Raw genomic sequence first — 21,545 nt, forward strand, 5'->3', positions numbered from 1 at the left:
GCGTCATCTCATGGTTTCCTATTGGATTACCTATGTAAGAGACAGCAAATATCACCACATCATGAAGAAGTCAGTAACTCCAGATACTGTTCTGGAGTAACTAACCTTCATTGAGAAAGATGGCCTCATCCACATCAGACATAATAAGAAGTATAATGGCCCATAGCCTAGTTCAAGAACATTGAACTGTTTCCCCACATTTTAAGCTTTAGAATCTCAAGAATAAGTTTGCAGACTAAAAAAACAATCAAACTTCCCTGAATTGTTCCTTTCTTGGTTCTCAAATTAGGATTATTCTCCTGAGTCAAACAAAACTCTTTTCTCCAACTGCCCAGTTTTGCAGCAATGTTCGTTCCCAATTCCCCTTCTCATTTTTAAAACCATGATTATTTATTCTCCTTTGGGATTTCCACCACCACAATTAATTGCCAATCAATGTGACAACCAATGGGATAGATTGCACCTGATAATCTGATTTGTAACAGCCTCTTTCAGTGATGAAGGCAGAGGTTGGGGTAAAGCTGGGCAAATACTATAGCAATCTAAAAGTTGAAAGGTAAAACTTCCAAATCTGGGGGCAAACTGGATCTTCCTCATTGTAATTGTGGTCTTCTGTGATCTCTGTGATTTAGCTCTGTGCTGAAGAAAGAACTGTAGGAAGGATCTCTTGCAGGATATGTCAAATGTTGCTGTTGCTGCATGTACAGCTTTTTCTGCTTCAGCTTCTGTCTCAAATTCCCTGTGCCAGTATGCTGATGAAATGTCCATTTGAGGTGATACTAGAAGAAAAGGAATGGTTCCATTACTACAAACCAGGAGACTATTGGATTACTGGAATAATGTCTGGAATCTTAGCTCGATTGTACCAATTTTCATTCTCTAAACCTCCAACCCACCAACTGAAAAGGTAACTGTCAGCACATCCAGGATTCTGGTGATTGATTTTACCTGCTCCAATGTCTTTTCTGGGAATGATTTCACTTCTCGTATTCCTCACTTTGAGAGAAAAGCAAGTCATTATTGCTCATCCCAATTTCCCTTAGAGTAGGGGTCTTCAAACTTGACAGCTTTAAGACTTGGGGACTTCAACTCCCAGAATTCCTCCTCCAGTCATGTTAACTCAGGAAATTTTGGAAGCTGAAGTCCCCAAGTCTTAAACTTGCCAAGTTTGAAGACCCTTGCTTTAGAGGAAAGGCTCATGGGGAACTTGATGATTTTGTAAAACCTGAGTTTGCAAAGTTTCTTTTAAGTTCTTCAACAACACTGGGCAACACTGGGCATTGCCAATACTGTCCCACAATAACTCTTGCCTGGATGGGTTCTACCTGCTTTCAAAATGATTACCTTGGCACTGTGGAGTCTGCAATTTATTTATTCATACTCATTTTATTTATTTATTAACAATAGTTAAGCAGTAACTCCCAATAAAGTGATTGAATGAATACCTTAGAACAGAGTGAGATCTCTTGTATTTTCTCCCCACTGTTTCTTCCCCTTCCTTACATTTACTCTATAATTCCTACCACCCTCTTGACTCTTTCTTTCTACTCTTTAACACTTTTGTGGCTTCCCTATTCCTTTTGGTTTAAATAAAATACATTTTAAAAACCAAACTCAAGGAGGGGAGAGACTTTATGTGATAAGTTAATGTTTAGTCACAGAGGAGTCACATTAACTGGAGTTAACTGTAGAATATAGGAGAATAACTCTAAAACCATGAATATTCAGCAGCAAATCTCTAGGTCTAAAAAAAGGTCTAATCCAGCATTTGAATCCATCTGTTAGTCATCTCCAGGGTGGTATAACAAGAAGAAATCAGATAATATAACCACAACGTACACAATATACACTTGGTAGCATCACTTATTAATATTCTGAAGGAGTGAGAAGATACAGATTTCCCCCCAAGCATTGGGCTAGGAATAAGGGTTGCGAGCTGTGAGCATATGTAGTCTGGTGCCTGGGGGTAAGGGTATGATTTTAATTACATTTTATGGATTGTTGTGAATTGATATGAGTGATGTATTAGCTTTGCAAATAGGTAAGTCAATAAATGCTTTGGTTTTGCAAAAGTTTATTCTAAGTAGTTTGAAGCAGTTACAATGATAAGAAACCTTCACAATATCTTCTTGAGTAAAAAGTTACTATTACTATTATAACTGTTTTCCTTACCTGGCTACTGAACTATAAGAATAATTTTCCTCATTTTCCCCTCCCAAGTCATAATTTGGAGAAATTTATAGGTAGAATCAGTTCTGATGATTTTGATAGGATTCCTTTGATCCTGACATAATAAGCTTGCTATCTCTCTCTGATATTTCTTTTGACAATAAGCTTCTAGTGGTGTGAATTTCTCATAGAAATTCCAAAAATGTCTTATCACCTTCAAAGTCCAAATAAATGGAATTAAATTTAAATTTAATTAAATAATGAGTATCTGATTATCTTTTTGACGTTGCACTATATAGATATACAGCTACAGTAAATTTGACATGCTTTCATGAAAGTCCAAACTGAAGGTTTATCTATCTATTTGTTTGCTTGCTTGCTTGCTTGCTTGCTTGTTTGTTTGTTTGTTTATTGGAATTTGTCAAACAAAAATGAGAACAAGAATAAGAGAATAAAAAAATACAATGACAGGGACATTTAGTGCCCTTATCCATGCCCTCCTCTACTGACCACTTAAGTATGACGTAAGGTCCAAAGAAGTCAATCTGTGACAGAAACTGAAAATTTGTAGCTGAGGCAACCGAATCAGGTAGGGAATTCCAGAGTTTGACAACCCTATTACAGGAATCATATTTCTTTACAGTCAAGTTTAGAACAATTTACATTGAGTTTAAAGCAGTTGTTCGTGCACCTATTATTGTGATTAAAACAAAAATGTCATTTACAGGTAAAACATGACTACGTATCATTTTTGGATGCAATACTTAGGTCCCATTGCAAGCGACACAGTTCTAAGTTATCCAAACTGAGAATTTCGAGCCTATGGAATTCTATTGTATACAGAAGAGTGCAAGACTTTTCTCATGAAGTACTTCTAAACCTGCTCAATTGTACTGATGTCAGATATATTGTGGTGGTTCCAAACAGTTGAACAATACCCTAAAACTGGTCTAGCATAAGTTTTATAAGCTCTAATTAGCAATACAATGTTTCCAGAAAAAAAGCCTCACAAAATTAAATTTACAACTCTTAATGCTTTTTTAGCAACGCTGTTACAGTGAACTTTGGAGGATAAATTGTCAGAGATAAGTACACCTAGGTCCTTGACAAAGTGAGGGTCATTTGCTAGATCAATGCCACCTAGCTTATACTTGACATTCAGATTATGTTTACTAATATGTAACACAGAGCATTTATTAATTGAAATTTGAAGTTGCCAAATAGATGACCATTCAGACACATAGTCGTGATCACTTTGCAAAACAACAGTATTATCTGTAGAATAGAATAATTTTATGTCATTGGCAAAAAGAACACAATTGCTTTTAAGTTGATCACATAAATCATTGATATAGAGCAAAACAAGATGATGAAATTTCTTATGTTGCAGTGAGAACAACTTCTACTACATTCTGCCCTTCTTATTGGCTGTTCATGAAGTCAACCGGAATTCAAGGCTCTTACCCAACATCACCCTGGGCTACAATATCTATCAGAACTTTTTCAGTGCAAGAATGACATATGAGGCTGTGCTGGATGTGCTGTCTACGGGACAGGAGAACGTCCCAAACTACAGATGTGGAAGACAAAAGAACCTGCTGGCGATTCTTGAAGAGATGGATTCTGAACTCTTTGATCACATTTCCAATGTCTTGAGCATCTATAAAATTCCACAGGTATAAAGCCAAATGAAATTAATTCTGTGTTATAAATTGTTCAGATTTGCCTAGAAGGCAGCACTTGTATATATTTCTCCAAATAAATTGAAAGTCAGAGAGTAAATATTAGAAGAACTGAAATAATTTTTAATTCACAAAGTGTGTGTGTGTTTGTACATATGTATATAAGGTAAAGGTAAAGGTTCCCCTCACACATACATGTTAGTCCTTTCCAGCTCTAAGGGGCATTGGTCATCTCCACTACAAAGCTGAAGAGCCAGTGCTGTCCGAAGATGTCTCCTTGGTCATGTGGCTGGCATGACTAAATGCTGAAGGCACTCAGAACACTGTTACCTTCCCACCAAAGTGGTCCATATTTTTCTACTTGCATTTTTACATGCTTTTGAACGGCTAGGTTAGCAGAAGCTGGGACAAGTAGCTCACTCCATCATGAGGTGCTAGGGATTTGAATGGCCAAACATCCAACCTTTCTGATCGACAAGCACAGCATCTTCGCCACTGAGCCACCACATCCCCATATATGTGTGTGTGTACACACACACACACATGCACACACACATGCATACAATGTATGTATTATACACATATGCAGACACACACATGTATGTATATGCTACATATACACAGACATATGTGTGTGTATTCATTGTATATGTATATGTGTTTGTGTGTCTTTATATATGCATATGCCTTGTATATGTGTGTGTGTATATATATTCATAACTTAAGGATCCGTTTAATTGAATCACATTAAATAAACATGATCCCTCCCTGATTGGCCCAATGCATTTGTTAATTGAATGCACAGGTTGCTAAATGCAAATAAGGGATCTCAGAGTGGGGAAGGCCATGCAGAGCCTAGAGTTGGAAGAGGCCACCCAAAGTCTTCCCTGATACCTCATGCTCACCTATAATCCCTTGGGGGCCCCATAGATCCTTCCTCCCCACATCCTGCTCTGGGTCTCCATAGGCACTGGGTCTGCTTTGTTAGCCTCCTGGATTCACTTCCTTCCTACATCCTATTGCCCATGGGTTGCTTATATCTTTGAAGAGCTCCAGAGCTCCAGAAGAGGCTGGCCCACTGGAAGGGAATCTGAAGTGTTTTATTCAAATGGTGGTGAAGCTATAAGAATGTGAAATCTAAGGAAAACATTTTCTTAGGGGAAACATGATAGCAGTGTTCCAATATCTCAGGGGCTGCCACAAAGAAGAGGGAGTCAAGCTATTCTCCAAAGCACCTGAGGGCAGGACAAGAAGCAATGGGGGGAATCCAATCAAAGAGAGAAGCAACTTAGAACTAAGGAGAAATTTCCTGACAGTTAGAACAATTAATCAGCGGAACAACTTGCCTCCACAAAATATGAATGAAGACAATGAAATAATATACCAATATTAAACAATTGCTGGGGGGAGGGAGATATAACAAACTATATTTCAAGCCCAATGTATGAAACCATCAAATAAGCAGTAATAATCTATGATAAATTAATATGTTTGTCAGTTTAAAAAGATATTCCACGAGTGTATAGCAATATTCCAGTATTTGAGAGGCTGCCACAAAGAGGAGGAGGTCAATCTATTTTCCAAAGCACCAGAAGGCAGGACAAGAAACAATGGATGGAAACTAATCAAGGAGGGAAACAACATGGAATTAAGGAGAAGCTTCCTGACAGTGAGGACAATTAACCACTGGAACAGCTTTGCCTTCAGACATTTTGGGTGCTTCATCATGGGGTTTTTTAAAGAAGAGTCTGGACAATCACTTGTCTGAAATGGTATTGGGTCTCCTGCTCTAGCAGGGGGTTGGATTAGGGCAGGGCTGTTACTCGATTTCATTGAGGGCCGCATCAGGGTTGTTTTTGACCTCAGGGGGAGGCATGGCCATAGTGGGCATGGCCCGCATGATGTCACTAGTGTCAGGGGGCACCTGTGGTGGCCTGAATGCTCTGCCAGTGAAAATGAGCTCCGTTTTCAGATGGGATACCCTTCTGCCAAAATGGAGCTCAGGAGAGCCATTCACGGCCCTCTCTAGCTGCATTTTCACTGGCAGAGGCACTGTGGGCTAGTCCTTTGCTATTTCCATGGTGGCCCCATGGGCCAGATCGAAGCATCCCACAGGCCAGATCTGGCCCCCAGGCCTTAAGTTTGACATCCCTGGACTAGGGTCTCCTGCTGGACTGAAAGACTTTCCAGCTCTATTCTGAGTGACTAACAGACTGAGTGAATGGGTGACCCACAGAGTTATAATGTGACCAGATAATTACCCACAGATAATTCAGAGCTCCCTGGTGTCAGGGTTCTGACAAATGCTCTAATTAATTCATGAGCCTCAAGCCAAGTTTCAAAAGAAATCCAATTATTTATTAGGAGCAACATGTTGGCACTTTTCCCAAGTGCAGTTGGCTCTGCTCTACATAATTTACTATTCACTATGACCCTGTTTCCCTCCTCCTCCCAGGGTGTGTCATAAATCACATTCCCCAACTAAGCACTTTTGCCGAGCTGTGGAAAACATGCCTCTCTGGTTGGGCTTGGTAACTTGAGACACAATCTGGAGAAAGATATATGTGGAATGTGCTTCTGATCATACCAACAAATTGCTCCATCAGATCTCACCCCACCTCTTTCTGCTCTTCCTCAAGCGCAAGCCAGGAATGACACCTGGCTACAAGTAACACCTGGTTTCAAAGCATACAGACAACAGGACAGAACATTAAGGGAACTAACAAAATTCATGCAGTTATCATTTGAAACATCTCCCAGGCCCTTAGATTTATCATCTGACTTTCATCATTAAAACTCGCACAAACTACCAGTACCTTCTCTTTTATCTTAGATCAACTACAGTGTCATCAACCAGATGGCTGAGCAAAAGAATCGTTTCCCTTTTTCATATTGGATGACCCCAAACCAAGAACCTCCTTACTTAGCGATTGTCCAGCTGCTCCTGCAGTTCCAATGGACGTGGATTGGCCTCCTTTCTCAGGACAATGAAAGAGGAGAAAAATTCAAAAGATGCTTGGAAGTTCTCGCTCTAAAAAATGGGATTTGCATTGTCCTCTCAGGAACTGTCCCAGAAGCAAATATGCAGACAAGTGCTGGAGAAACTCTCATGCAAGAAAAAAGGAAAATGTTCTCTTCTCTTATCAAGAGTCAAATAAAAATTATAGTATGCCAACTGGATTTTCAGGCCTCGGGAATATTAGCAGCAATAATACAAATAATTGATATGACTAATACATCCATGATTGGAAGGGTGTGGATTGCAACAACTTTGACAGCTTTCAGTGTATATATTTTTGACCACTGGATTGATCTCCAAAATAAACATGCTTTGTTTTCCTTCCTCATCCAGACAAAAAGAAGGACTCAGTATTACGACTTTAAATCTCATGTATCTATGGTCGTATTATATGGAAAGGAAGCATTCCAATGTTCCTATTCAAATCCTCTGTTATCAAAGAAAGTTTGGAAAAAATGCAGAGAAAAAGAGAATTGGGAATTCCCGTCCAATGATGTGATTGCAAGAATCCTGTCTCAGGATTCCTCCAATATTTCCCAAATAATTCAAATTGTGTCCTGGGTCCTCAGTGCTGCCTCTTCCTCGCAATGGAATAAGAGGAGAATGCAAGCTGGATCCCATCAACTAACCCAGATTGTACAGCCATGGCAGGTAACTCTTCCCCTTTGTGGTTCCATTGATTCTCCCTTTCCAATTCCTCAATATTAAATTAGATGTTGAAAGGGGTGAGATATTCTAAAGAGCAGTTGTCCAGTTAGTGGTATTTGAGAGTCAACCCTGAAGATGACCTGTCCATTTTGATGCTTCACTGTTGCCACACTGGAGCTGAGGGATAGGGAGGGGGAATAGAGATAACTGAGGTTTTGTAGCCAAAACAAAATACTTTCTCCTGGGAACGAAGGACATTCCCGCTGATGATTGGAGGGAGGAAGAGTGAAGTCACCAGGCAAACGGATGACACCTTTGTGGACCATGTGACTGATTGTTTGGAAAGAGGAGGAAAACTTTTACCTTTAATTAATTGATAACCATGGGAACATTTAAAGTCAGTTTTCACCAGCCTATGCCTATATGATATGTCCAATAAAATTGATATTTAAGGAACCTGCTTGCCTCAGAGTCCTGTTTGCTATGGGAGTATTACTTGCAACCCTGACATTAAACTGACACTAAACATTCATAGAACCTTTCCCCATAGTGAAAATGATCAACCCTGTTACAGTACAACTTAGACTCTCTCGCTTGTTAGGGGAAGTGTGTTCAGTTTTTCACAGCAGCTTGTTAAAGCCGCCAGAAGGCTCCCAGATCAGTCCGCTAAATCGTAGCTCCAAAACCAATAGTGGTGGAAGGAGAAACACATTATGAGGTAAAGAAAAACCTTGATTCTAGATTACATAGAGGTTGCTTACAGTATATAGTGCAATGGAAGGGATACCCACTATCCAAGACTACCCGGGTCAAGAGCTGGAATGTGAAGGCAGACAGGTAGAGCTGGATGTGAAGGCAGACAGTACCCCCAAAATCCTAAGGGTGTGGAAGGGGAGGTTAGTGTGAACTTTTTGTAACCTCTCTATATTTTATTTCCTTTGCAAGAGGTCCTCTTTGTTTAAGGGGGGGCTCCCTGTCAACCCTGAAGCTGACCTGACTGAGGCCATTTTGATACTTCAGTGTTGCCACACTAAAGCTGAGGGATAGGGAATATAGATAGCTGGAGTTTTGTAGCCACAACAAAATACTTTCTCCTGGAAACCAAGACATTCCCACTGATGGCCAGAGGGAAGTTGAGTGAAGTCACCAGGCAACTGGATGACACCTTGATTGGACAAGGTAACTGATTGTTTGGAAAGGGGAGGAAAACTTTTACTTTTAATTAAGTGAAAACCATGGGAACATTTAGAGTCAGTTTTCACCAGCCTATGCCTATATGATATGTCCAATAAAACTGATATTTGAGGAATCTGCTTGCTTCAGAGTCCTGTTTGCAACAGGCGTATTACCTGGAACCCTGACAGCGAGTTAGAGAGAGATGGTAGAGAAAAATCTTCCAAAGTTAAACAACCTGTGATAGTTTGTGATGATTTTATGACAGATATAGCTCTATGGTGACAAAACATAATTTTCAAAATTAAATAAGCATCAGAATAGTCCAGCAATCCTAAACCCTTTATTGTGATAACAAAGAGATATAGTCTCCAAGCTAAAAAGTTAAGCTGGATTGTTTGTTCTGGATTAAAATGGGACTTTGCTGGATAAAAATTTGTAGCATAGCAACAAGGTATAAATCAAAGCATCTTCTGGGGGCAACAAAAGGTTCATCCACTCATCTCCTGAACCAATGGATATGCTTCCACAGCTACTCTTTGAAAGAGATAACATTGCTTTGCAATTTTTGTTACGTTCCTAGCCCAAAGTTAAACTTCGCTAACTCCATCTTGGTAAGGACTGATGGTTGCTTCTCTCCTTCATTAGTTTCCAACCATTGTTTCTTGTCTCGCCTATCAGTGCTTTGGGAAATGTTTTGACCTCCCTCAAATATTAGAAAAGTGATATCATGTCTCCCCAGTCCTTCTTTTCCTTAGATTAGACATAACATATTCCTGTAACTGTTCGTGGTGTGTTTTATCCTCCAGCCCTCTAATCATTTCTTGTTGCTCATCTCTGCAGTCTTTCCAGAGTTTCAATATCTTTTTTATATTGTGTTGATGAACAGAACTGGATGCAGTATTCTAAATGTGGTCTTACTAAGGCTTTGTAAAGTGATATTAGAACCTCACGTGATCTTGATTCTATCCCTCTGTTAATGCAGCCTAGGATTGCATTGGCATTTTTGTCTGCTGCCACACATTGTTGGTTCATATTTAAGTGATTGTCCACTAGGACTCCAAGATCCTTCTCACAGTTACTGACATTAAGCCAAGTTTCACATAGTCTGTAACCTATACTATTGGATTTTCTTGCCTTGGTGGAAAACCTCACTTTCATCTATGTTGAATTTCATTTTCTTCAAATTGTCAAGATCTTTTTGGGATCTTGTGCTTGTCTTCTGACGTGTTGCCTTTTACTGACAGCTTGGTGTTGCCTGCAAATTTGATGAGTTCCCCTTAAATTCCCTCGCCTAGATCTTTTTTGAAGACATTAAAGAATGCAGGGCCTAAAATGGAAGCTTGGGATACCCCATTGCTTATTTCCCTCCATGTGGATGGGGTTCCCCAAGAGGACTACATGTTGAATATAATTTGTCAGCCAGTTGCAAAGTACATGATGGTGGTGCTATCTATTCCATATTTTCAAAAATGTGAGATCAATATTTAACAAAGAGCTGTAAACTTCTGGAGAATGACTGAAAGAAGCTTCCCATGAAATCTCGTTCACACTGTAGTGATGATTTCAAGAGGTTGAATTATTCAGAATCCATTCAATCCAGAATAAGAGCAAGAAAAACATTGAATAAAGGCTCAAATTGTAATAGTTTTTTCTATGTTTCGGCAGCTTCATAGGTTCCTGAGGAACTTCCAACATCGTAATATTTCCAGAGATGGGATTTCTTTTGATGAAAATGGAGTTCCTGTTAGTGACTTTGATATCATGCACTGGACATCAGTTCGGAACAAATCAGATGCGGGGGTGAAAATTGGGAGTGTAGAAAGCCAATCCTCATCGGAAGTCAAGATCTCTGTCAATCAAAGTGCCATCCAATGGCCAACTTTATTTAACAAAGTAGTTGAGGCTGCTTGGATTTTGCTCTTCTATTTATCTTCATATGTGTAAATTTTCTGCTCAGAAATAATTCTTATTGAGACCAATTGAGATAACTTCCAACTAAGAGAATTTAAAGCATCATTAATGTATTAGATATCATTTTACTTTAGAGGTCTTAAAATAATCTATCACACACTGGAACCTGCTGCATTATATTGCAGTATTTCCAAACTACATTATTGAACTGGAATATGTTGCCATAATTTATAGTACATCAAATTATGTTGTTTTCAGTAACAGAAAATCCAAAATATCTATGGATATTCTCAGTCATCCAGGTCACGGTTGTGCCAAAGTTTTTTTTTCAAAAGGCACCTGGACTTTGTTTTCCCTTGAAGATGTTTCACTTCTCATCCAAGAAACTTCTTCAGTTCTGACTGAATGGTGGAGGATGGAAGGATTTGGAACTGCTGAAAAGACTGTGTTGCAAACAGGATATAGATTCAGCAATTCCAGGAAGGTTCCACACCTATTTCCATTATTCAAATGACTCTGAGTGCACAGATAAATTCCAAGAGGCCTCAAAAACTTTCAGAAAGGCTGCTAACAACCAGATGACTGCAAGGAATATAAATCCTTCCATACCCTACCATTCAGTCAAAACTGAAGAAGCTTCTGGAATGAGAAGTGAAACATCTTCAAGGGAAAACAAAGATCAGTTTTCTTTTGAAAAAGCACTTTTGGGAGAAAATCAAGAATAAGAAGGGTTAAGCCCACTGAATTGCATAAGAGGAAGATATCATTAAGAATGTGGTAAGGGAAATGAGGGCAGCTAAAAAATGTCATTTACATATGATGATACAATGACTAGTTGTAGGAGATAAAGATAGGGACTCTAGAGAAAACGAGATTTTGGAGGCTTCTTGAGAAAGCTAAGATGGAGAAAGAATATGTACAAGTTATGGCATTCTCATACATGCGCTAAGGAGAACACCTTTTGCAATGGAACTTCTTTCCTTTGGAAAGAAGAATAAGGCAACAAGTCTGTTTTGGGATCTAAAATGGAGATTGATAGAGGAAAGAGAATGACCCTTCATTTGTCCCTTGCAAGAACAGTAATTAAAGTTCATGCCACTACTTCTTGACTGATTTGCTCAATGTGATCCTGACTTTTGGAAGCCAGTTGATTTCAGTAAACCCTTCTAATTCATACTAATTTTTCAGTTTATGTTTAAAGGTAAAGGTTCCTTTGCATATACATGCGAATTGTTTCCAGTTGTAAGGGGTGGTGCTCATCTCCATTTCAAAGCCGAAGAGCCAACACTGTCCAAAGACATCTCCATGGTCTTGTGGCCAGCATGACTAAACACTAAGGGCACGTGGAACGCTGTTAGTTTCCAACCAAAGTGGTCCCTATTTTTCTACTTGCATTTTTAGATGCTTTCAAACTGCTGTTGGCAGAAGCTGGGACAAGGAATGGGAGCTCACTCCATTATGCAGTGCTAGTGATTCAAACCGCCAAATGGCCGACCTTTCTGATAGACAAGCTCAGCGTCTTAGCCACTGAGCCACCACGTCCCTTTATATATTGCCTCTAAGTTATATATTGCCCTGATTAATCTTTTGGTTTATGTTTAGATGGTGCCTTATTCAAGATGTACAGAAAGTTGCTCTGCAGGTTATTCCAAGCTTGTGAGAAAGGGAGCCCCAGTTTGCTGCTACGACTGTTCTCTGTGTATGGAAGGAACATTCTCTGGGCAAGAAGGTACAATAGGTGGCTTCAAAAACAACAAAACATCAGGAGACAATCAAAATTCTCTATTGCTTTTTTGGGGTATTTGATCAAGAAGCAAGAAAAAACTTTACACATCTTGAAGGCATCCACAAGCATTTCAAAGATTGAGCACTATCACTATCGAATTTTGTACGATGATGTGAGCACTAAAATAATCTATTGAGGTGTTACTTTCTTGCTTGGTTTTGGGAAAGAGGACAAGTTTTGAGAGCTGATAATCACATTCATTTTCAGCCTTTTAAAAGGCTGTTGGTTATTTTAACTAATGTTGTGTCATATGAATATCCCTGGGCAGAAATATATTATTCCTTAAAAAGAAGTAATTGATTTCTGATGAGGTTTTCATGTTCCTACAGCAGCAGAAACAGATACACGCTAGCCAATTTTTTTTTCCAGATGCAGCCCATTGTGAAAAGTGTCCAGATGACCAGTATTCCAATAAGAAGCGGGATCAGTGTATCCCCAAAAGCATAAGCTTCTTATCCTATAAAGAATCATTGGGACTCATCCTGGCTTTCTTTGCCATTGCTTTGTCCCTAACCACTGCCTTTATTCTGGGAATCTTCATTAAATACCGAGAAACTCCCATAGTCAAAGCAAACAACCGTGAACTTACCTACGTCCTCCTGGTTTCACTCCTGTTTTCTTTCTTGACCTCCTTTCTATTCATCGGTCGCCCCATGAAAATGACCTGTCTCCTTCGACAAACCATTTTCAGTATTGTTTTCTCTGTTGCCGTATCTTCTTTGCTGGCCAAGACTGTAATGGTGGTGGTAGTTTTCCTGGCTACAAAGCCAGGAAGCAGGATGAAGAAATGGCTGGGGAAGAGTCTGGCCCACTCGATTGTTTTATCCTGCTCTGGTATTCAAGTAGGCATCTGTATGATATGGCTGGGAATCTTTCCCCCATTCCCAGATTCTGACTTTCATTCCCAGCCAGACCACATCCTGCTGCAGTGCAACGAAGGTTCAGTTGCCATGTTCTACACTGCCCTTGGCTACATGGGTTTTCTGGCTGCCATCTGTTTCTTGGTGGCATTTCTGGCTCGAAATCTGCCAGGGATCTTCAATGAAGCCAAACTGATCACCTTCAGCATGTTGGTTTTTTGTAGTGTGTGGATCTCCTTTGTCCCCACCTACCTGAGCACCAAAGGGAAATACATGGTAGCCGTGCAGATCTTCTCCCTCCTGGCCTCCAGCCTGGGTTTACTGGGCTGCATTTTTATCCCCAAATGCTACATTATTACACTGAGACCTGACATGAATACCAAGGAACATCTGATGATGAAAACTCATTAAGGCTCCTTATGTTGGTGTTTATTTTTGTTCAGTATACATGCAGTGTAAAATCCCATACCTTGAAGTAATGTTTTATGTGTTGTCACTTATCTTTCTTCATTCCATGTGAATTTTGAATTATAATAATTGAGTAGTAAAGTTGCTAAAATAATTCAAACTATTTCAATTAATCATATCCTTAATTGTCACAATCTGAATTCATGTTAAATATTAACTATCATCAATGACATTAATAAAATTTCTGAAACCAGGTGAGATAAAATGTTACCAGAGATGTTCTGATATGGTTTTAGACTAAAGTAAGGACTATGGCTAATGATGTGTGTTTTTGTTGCTGTACAGTTTGGTGTTATATTTCATTTTCTGGGATGATGTTCTGACTATTAAAAAAACAGTTAATTTCAAATATATATTTGATTGGTCTCTTCCAGCTGGATAATGTAAGATCACTCATAGATAGATAAATGAGTTAGATAGATGGGGTAGGTTGAGAAAGAGAAAAACAGGGAGACAGCTAACATTCCATATATTAAGAATAGATAAAATATCAACATGAACATTGGAGCAATTTTAACCTTTTTCTCTGAATAAATTAATGAGACTAATTGTTATTTTTGACAGTCTTCAATCAAAAGAAAAATGTGTACAACTCTGAATTATTTTGCAGTGGAAATCATGTAAACACTTGATGTGACAATGAAGGTGTGCTTATGAGTACTAAAATTGGTTCCTGGTTTTTAGCCATGTCCATATCCATATCCATTTCCATATACATATAGTGTGTGCGTGTATGTGTGTGTCTGTGTGTCCTGCCAATTTAGCAATTCAAAAGCATGTAAATGCAAGTAGATGAATAGGTGCCAGTTTCCAGTTTAGTGGGAAAGTAACCATGTTCCATGCATCTATGGTGTATAGTCGTGCTAGCCACTTGACCATGGAAGCATTCTTCAGATAGAGCTGGCTCTTCATTTGTGAATCAAAAATGAGCACTGCCCCTTGGGTTGGTTATGACTGACAGGGGAAATTTTTACCTGTATCTACCTAAAGCTTTACCTATAAATATATAAATTTGTTTTTGTGCATTTGTCTTTTCTTTGTCTTTTTGTCAGTCAGTCTTTCAGTGTACTGCAGATTAGGAAAGTTATGTGATATAAGTCAGTAATCTTAGGAATGTAAGTCACCTAACAGTTGGGTTGGAAAATATATAAACCAGGATAGACATTTTAATACTGTCTCTTTAAGGGAATGTTAAAATTGTAATTCAGTGTGGTTCCTCAAACGGCCATAAGATGGAGCCAGAAACCTGGGTTGTTCTGTCCTGTTGTTGAGAGTGTTGCCTTTCCTGCATTTCCCTATTGACTGTTGCTGATTGTCATTATTCTTGGATTTGATGTAAGTCTGTTACTAAACTGTTTATGATACTGGACTTTGTTATTTGGATTATCCCTGGATTGAAAACTGACTGCTTTAACCGTGAATGACTTGGACTGATTGTTGAACTTTGCTTAGCCGTTTACTGGAAGTAAAACCTACATTTTACTATACAGTGTATCTGTGTGCGGATTGTGTGTTATTCCTCACCACTCTCACTACGTCTCACTGTGTGTACTCATTCTCCTAATGGGGAATTACCTCATTAAGTAGTACTTTTATCTAACCTTGTCTTGGTAATGAGGTCTCTCAATGTCATTACCTCTGCCTTCTAAACTATCTCTTTTTCAGTCAGAAAGCATTGGAAAAGCAAAGCCCTTCCAAATGCAATTGAAATGTATTTTTATTCACATACTGAGCAGTTTCACTCATTAAGCTAAATCAGGATTCTAAATTGTCCGAATGTTGATTTCTGTCATTCTAGTGTCAAACCTACCCTAGCCACTTCTAGGTTATCTGCAAAGGTGAGAAACATTTCCTCCCTCCAATCATTTACCAAATCAAAGTGTCCAAAGCTCAGCACTCAACAGGAATGAACTCAACAAGAATGAAATGGTATATGGTTTCCTGCCTAAGCAGAGGGTTGAGCTACAAGACCTCCAAGATCCCTTCAAACTCTGTTATTCTATTCTATTCTATTCTATTCTATTCTATTCTATTCTATTCTATTCTATTCTATTCTATTCTATTCTATTCTATTCTATTCTATCCCATCCCATCCCATCCCATCCCATCCCATTCCATTCCATTCTATTCTATTCACTTGGTGGTGTCCCATATGCACCGTGTCCATCAAAAGATTGCCTCACAACACATCAGGAAAATCCTGCCATTCCTTTGCAAGAGTCACACACTTTTGGTTGCAAGGTATATGATGTATGTATGTATGTATGTATGTATGTACAAGATCTGTGGATTTTATATTCCATAGTGAAGCTACTTGAAATAAAATGCAGTGGGATTAACTTGGAAATGTCCCTACCATCTGCCGTATTGACTTTGATTATGACTTCTCTAATAAATTCTTACTTGGATGGACTTTGTCTCTGAGTGCTGAATTTGGGATGGAGAACTTTGTTGGAATGCTGACATGTATCCCTAAAATTATAATTTTCTTATAAAGAAATTCTGACTCTCTTTGTCATTGCTTTATCCATAGCCATAACTATTGCCTTTATTCTGGGAATCTTCATTAAATACCGAGAAAGTCCTATAGATAAAGCCAACAATCAGAAACTCACCTACATCCTCCTGGTTTCACTCCTGCTTTCTTTCTTGACCTCCCTTCTGTTTATTGGTCACCCCATGAAAATGACCTGTCTCCTTCAACAAACCATTTTCAGTGTTTTTTTTTCAGTTGCCATGTCTTCCTTGATGACCAAGACTGTAATGATGATGGTGGTCTTCCAAAGTACAGAGTCTAACACAATATGAGACTGAAAGTCCATTGTAGTAATAAACTGTGGGTATGATTTTGTCTTGCCACTCAGGGTTTTCTATCAGTTTTTGGTGACACTTGTCTTCAAACCTGGTGGAAGCCTCATAGCACAGAGCTCACTAGTGGAGTCTGTTAAGACCCACAGCTGGCCCATATATTTGGAGTCCATACTTTGGAGTCTACATGGTGGTGCGATTCAACTAATGTAACAACTGGTTCGGTGAGAGTGCATGCATCAAACATGCGCTTTGCATGCGCACACAGCATTTACAAAAGACAATTTTTAGCTATAATACTTACCTTCTGCTGCAGCCCTGGTGAGTAAAACAGCTGATGAACAGCAAATCACTCTGCCGTGAGAATCAGCTGTGCTCAAAAACAGGGAAATAAACCACAGGAACAGGGCAGGGGTGGCTGAGCAGGGTCAAATGATCATCAGAACTAGCAGTTCACCCAACCAGTCTGAACCAGTAGAAACCCACCCCTGAATCTACATCTTTGGAATCTAAGCTTCAGATTAATGTTCATCCTTGAAGCAATTGATTGTCCAGACAATATATATAATTAATTTATACTCCATTAAATGGTTTTGGAGGATGCAATGGAGAGAGGTCTCAGATGCACACTTAGCAGAAGGACTCATACCTGCGCATCATATGGCATTGGCCATGGGCTCAGCTCATGCTATTTAGCCATTCACCTTCAGCTATTGTTGGTATTGTACTGATATAACATCATCTCTTGGTTCCCTATTAGTTTTCCTATCTAAGAAACAGAAAATATCACCACACCATGAAGAAGTCAGTAACGAGCTATTTTTCAGATTAATACACCAGGGAATTTTGACTAGATCATCTTTGTAACTAGGAAGACTGATAGTAGTCCACATTTTGAAAGATAGAAAACATGTAACAGGGGTCTCCAATAGGTTGCTCAATATATCATGATCTGGAATTAACCATTCTAGAGTATCTAACCTTCATTGAGAAAGATGGCCTCATCCACATCAGAGAGAATAAGAAGGAAGTATAATGGCCAGAGGTGGTATTCAGCAGATTCTGACCTGTTCAGGAGAACCGGTAGTGGAAATTTTGAGTAGTTTGGAAAACTGGCAAATCCCACCTCTAATGGGAGATTTTACAGTATCCTTCCCCTGCCATGCCAATTAAGCCACACCCACAGAACGAGTAGTAAAGAAAATTGAATCCCACCACTGATAATGGCTCATGGCCTAGTTCAAGAACATTAAAACATTTTAAGCTTTAGAATCGGTGGTGGGATTCAATTTTTTTTTACTACAGGCTCTATGGGTGTGGCTTGGTGGGCATGGCAGGGGAAGGATACTGTAAAATCCAGTCAGAGGTGGTATTTGCCAGTTCTGCGAACTACTCAAAATTTCCACTACCGGTTCTCCAGAACTGGTCAGAACCTGCTGAATGCCACCTCTGTTTAGAATATCAAGAATAAATTTGCAGACTAATAAACAATCAAACTTCCCTGAATTGTTCCTTTCTTGATTCTCAAATTAGAATTATTCTCCTGAGTAAAAAAAACCTCTTTTCTCCAACTGCCCACTTTTGCGGCAATGTTCATTCCAAATTCCCCTTCTCGTTTTAAAAACCATTATTATTTAGTCTCCTTTGGGATTTCCACCACCACAGTTAGTTGCCAATCAATGTGACAACCAATGGGATAGACAGCACCTGATAATCTGATTTGTAACCGCCTCCTTCAGTGATGAGGGCAGAGGTTGGAGTAAAGCTGGACAAATACTATAGCAGTCTAAAAGTTGGAAGATAAAACTTCCAAATTTGGGTGCAAACTGGATCTTCCTCACTGTAATTGTGGTCTTCTGTGATCTCTGAGATTTAACTCTGTGCTGAAGAAAGAAATGTAGGAAGGATCTCTTGCAGGATATGTGAAATGTTGCTGCTGCTGCATGTACAGCTTTTTCTGCTTCAGCTTCTGTCTCAAATTCCCTGTGCCAGTATGCTGATGAAATGTCCATTTAAGGTGATAATAGAAGAAAAGGAATGGTTCCATTACTACAAACCAGGAGACTATTGGATTACTGGAATAATGTCTGGAATCTCAGGTCGATTGTACCAATTTTCGTTCTCAAAGCCTCCAACTCACCAACTGAAAAGGTAATTGTCAGCATGTCCAGGATTCTGGTGATTGATTTTACCTGCTCCAATGTTTTTTCTAGGAATGATTTCACTTCTCCTATTCCTCACTTTGAGAGAAAAGCAAGCCATTATTGCTCATCCCAATTTCCTTGAGAGCAGGGGTCTTCAAATGTGACAGCTTTAGGACTTGTGGACTTTAAATCCCAGAATTCCTCTTCCAGTTATGTTAGCTCAGGAATTCTGGGAGCTGAAGTCCACAAGTCTTAAACTTGTCATGTTTGAAGCCCCTTGATTTAGAGTAAAGACTCCTGGGGAACATGATGATTTTGTAAAACCTGAGTTTGCAAAGTTCCTTGTAAGTTCTTCCACAAGTGTCAGCCTCAACACTGGGCAACACCTGGCATTGCCAACACTGTCCCATGATGAATCTTGCCTGGATGGGTTCTGCCTGCTTTCATAATTATTGCCTTGGGACTGTGGAGTCAGCAACATATTTATTCATATTTATTTTATTTATTTATTAACAATAGTTAAGCAGTAACTCCCAATAAAGTGATTGAATGAATACCTTAGAACAGAGTGAGATCTCTTGTATTTTCTCCCCACTGTTTCTTCCCCTTCCTTACATTTACTCTATAATTCCTACCACCCTCTTGACTCTTTCTTTCTACTCTTTAACACTTTTGTGGCTTCCCTATTCCTTTTGGTTTAAATAAAATACATTTTAAAAACCAAACTCAAGGAGGGGAGAGACTTTATGTGATAAGTTAATGTTTAGTCACAGAGGAATCACATTTACTGTAGTTAACTGTAGAATATAGGACAATAACTCTAAAGCCATGAATATTCTGTAGCAAATATCTAGGTTTAAAAAAGTCAGATAGGTAATACATCTTGCTAATCCAGCACTTGAATCCAGATGTTAGTCATCTCCAGGGTGGTATAATAGGAAGAAATAATATAATATAATCACAACGTACACAATATACACTTGGTAAAGACAAAGGTTCCCCTCGCACATATGTGCTAGTCGTTTCTGGCTCTAGTGGGCATTGCTCATGTCCATTACAAAGCCAAAGAGCCAGCGCTGTCCGAAGATGACTCCGGGGTCATGTGGCTGGCATGACTAAATATTGAAGGCTCATGGAACGCTGTTACCTTCCCACCAAAGTTGTCCCTATTTTTCTACTTACATTTTTACATGCTTTCGAACTGCTTGGTTGGCAGAAGCTGGGACAAGTAACGGGAGCTCACTCCATTGCAAGCTGCTAGGGATTTGAACCGCCAAACTACCGACTTTTCTGATCAATAAGCTCAGTGTCTTAGCCACTGAACCACCACATCCCTATACACTTGGTAGCATCCCTTGATAACATTCTGGAAGAGTGAGAAGATACATATTTGCCCCACAAGCATTGGACTAGGAATGGGGGATGGGAGCTGTGAGCATATGTAGTCTGGGGCTTGTGGGTAAGGATATGATTTTAATTACATTTTATGGATTGTTGTGAATTGATATGAATGATATACTAGCTTTTCAAATAGGTAACTCAATAAAATAAACACTTTGGTTTTGCAAAAGTTTATTCCAGCAGATTGAAGCAGTTACAATAGTAAGAAACCTTCACACTTTCTTTTTGAGTAAAATGTTATTATTACTATTGTAACTATTTTCCTTACCTGGCTACTGAACTATAAGAATAATTTTCCTCATTTTTCCCTCCCAAGTCATAATTTGGAGAAATGTATTGGCAGAATCAGTTCTGGTGGTTTTGATAGGATTCCTTTCATCCGTACATAATGAGCTTGCTATCTCTCTCTGATATTTCTTTTGGCAAGAAGCTTCTAGTGGTTGAATTTCTCATAGAAATTTCAAAAATGTTTTATCACCTGCAAAGTCCAAATAAATGGAATAGTTTAATTGAGTAATGAGTATCTGATTATCTTTTTGGCATTGCACTATATAGATATAAAGCTACAGTAAACATGACATGCTTTCATGAAAATTCAAACTGAAGATTTATTTATTTATTTATTTGAATTTGTCAAACAAAAACAAGAACAAGAATAAGAGAATAAAAAATACAATGACAGGGACGTTTAGTGCACTTATGCATGGCCCCCTCTACTGACCACTTAAATATGATGTAAGGTCCACAGAAGTCAATTTGTGACTGAAACTGTGAAAATTTGTAGCTTAGACAACCGAATCAGGTAGGGCATTCCAGACTTTGACAACCCCATTACAGGAATCATATTTCTTTACAGTCAAGTTTAAAATAATTTACGTTGAATTTAAAGTGGTTGTTTGCGTGCCTATTATTGAGATTAAAACAGAAAAAGTCAGTTAGAAGTAAAACATTACTACATATAATTTTTGTATGCAATATCTAGGTCTGACCATAAGTGACACAGTTCTAAGTTATCCAAACAGAGAATTTCGAGCCTCATAGCAAAAGGAATTCTACTGTGTACAGAAGAGTGCAAGAGTTTCTCGTGAAATACTTCTGAATCCGCTTGATTATACTGATGTCAGATATATGGTGGGGATTCCAAACAGTTGAACAACACTCTAAGATTGGTCTAGCATAAGTTTTATAAGCTCTAATTAGCAATACAATGTTTCAGGAAAAAAAGCTTCATAAAATTAAGTTTACAACTCTTAATGCCTTTTTTTAGCAATGCTGTTACGGTGAGCTTTGGAGCATAAATAATCAGAGATAAATACACCTAGGTCCTTAATAAGGTGAGGGTCATTTGCTAGATCAATGCCACCTAGCTTATACTTGACATTCTGGTTATGTTTACCAATATGTATGACATAGCATTTATAAATCGAAATTTGTAGTTGCCAAATAAATGACCATTCAGACACATAGTCGTGA

The 21,545-nt window shown here is 38.8% G+C and overlaps 2 protein-coding genes across 3 annotated transcripts in view; both read left to right on the top strand.

Annotated features, from left to right (window-relative positions):
- LOC113426308 (uncharacterized) overlaps nucleotides 1-21,545 on the top strand; it is a 532,245-nt gene that overhangs the window by 191,211 nt on the left and 319,489 nt on the right. Inside the window, exon 6 of one of the 2 annotated variants that reach the window (XR_015747402.1) lies at nucleotides 17,833-17,871. The exons of the other annotated variant lie outside the window; for it this stretch is intronic. The gene's annotated coding sequence lies outside the window, so the exon portion shown is untranslated. Of the gene's footprint in view, nucleotides 1-17,832; nucleotides 17,872-21,545 lie in introns of those variants that run through there. 2 annotated transcript variants of the gene reach the window in all.
- On the top strand, nucleotides 3,771-13,662 carry LOC113426300 (vomeronasal type-2 receptor 26-like). The gene is made up of 3 exons (XM_087958818.1): nucleotides 3,771-3,845; nucleotides 12,208-12,334; nucleotides 12,761-13,662. Exons 1-3 carry the CDS (start codon nucleotides 3,786-3,788, stop codon nucleotides 13,660-13,662), a joined length of 1,089 nt encoding a protein of 362 aa, XP_087814944.1. The 5' UTR covers nucleotides 3,771-3,785.

Source organism: Notechis scutatus, chromosome 2 (assembly GCF_049901735.1).
Source record: "Notechis scutatus isolate UNSWTSFEM ecotype Mainland chromosome 2, rNotScu1.2, whole genome shotgun sequence".
In the NCBI taxonomy this organism is placed as follows: Eukaryota; Metazoa; Chordata; class Lepidosauria; order Squamata; family Elapidae; genus Notechis; species Notechis scutatus.

Coding starts and splice junctions, on each gene's coding strand:
- LOC113426300 (XM_087958818.1), top strand. CDS start 3,786: ATGGATTCTGAACTCTTTGATCACATTTCCAATGTCTTGAGCATCTAT. Junction 3,846..12,207: donor GCATCTATAAAATTCCACAG/GTATAAAGCCAA, acceptor GTTTATGTTTAG/ATGGTGCCTTATTCAAGATG. Junction 12,335..12,760: donor AACATTCTCTGGGCAAGAAG/GTACAATAGGTG, acceptor TTTTTTTTCCAG/ATGCAGCCCATTGTGAAAAG.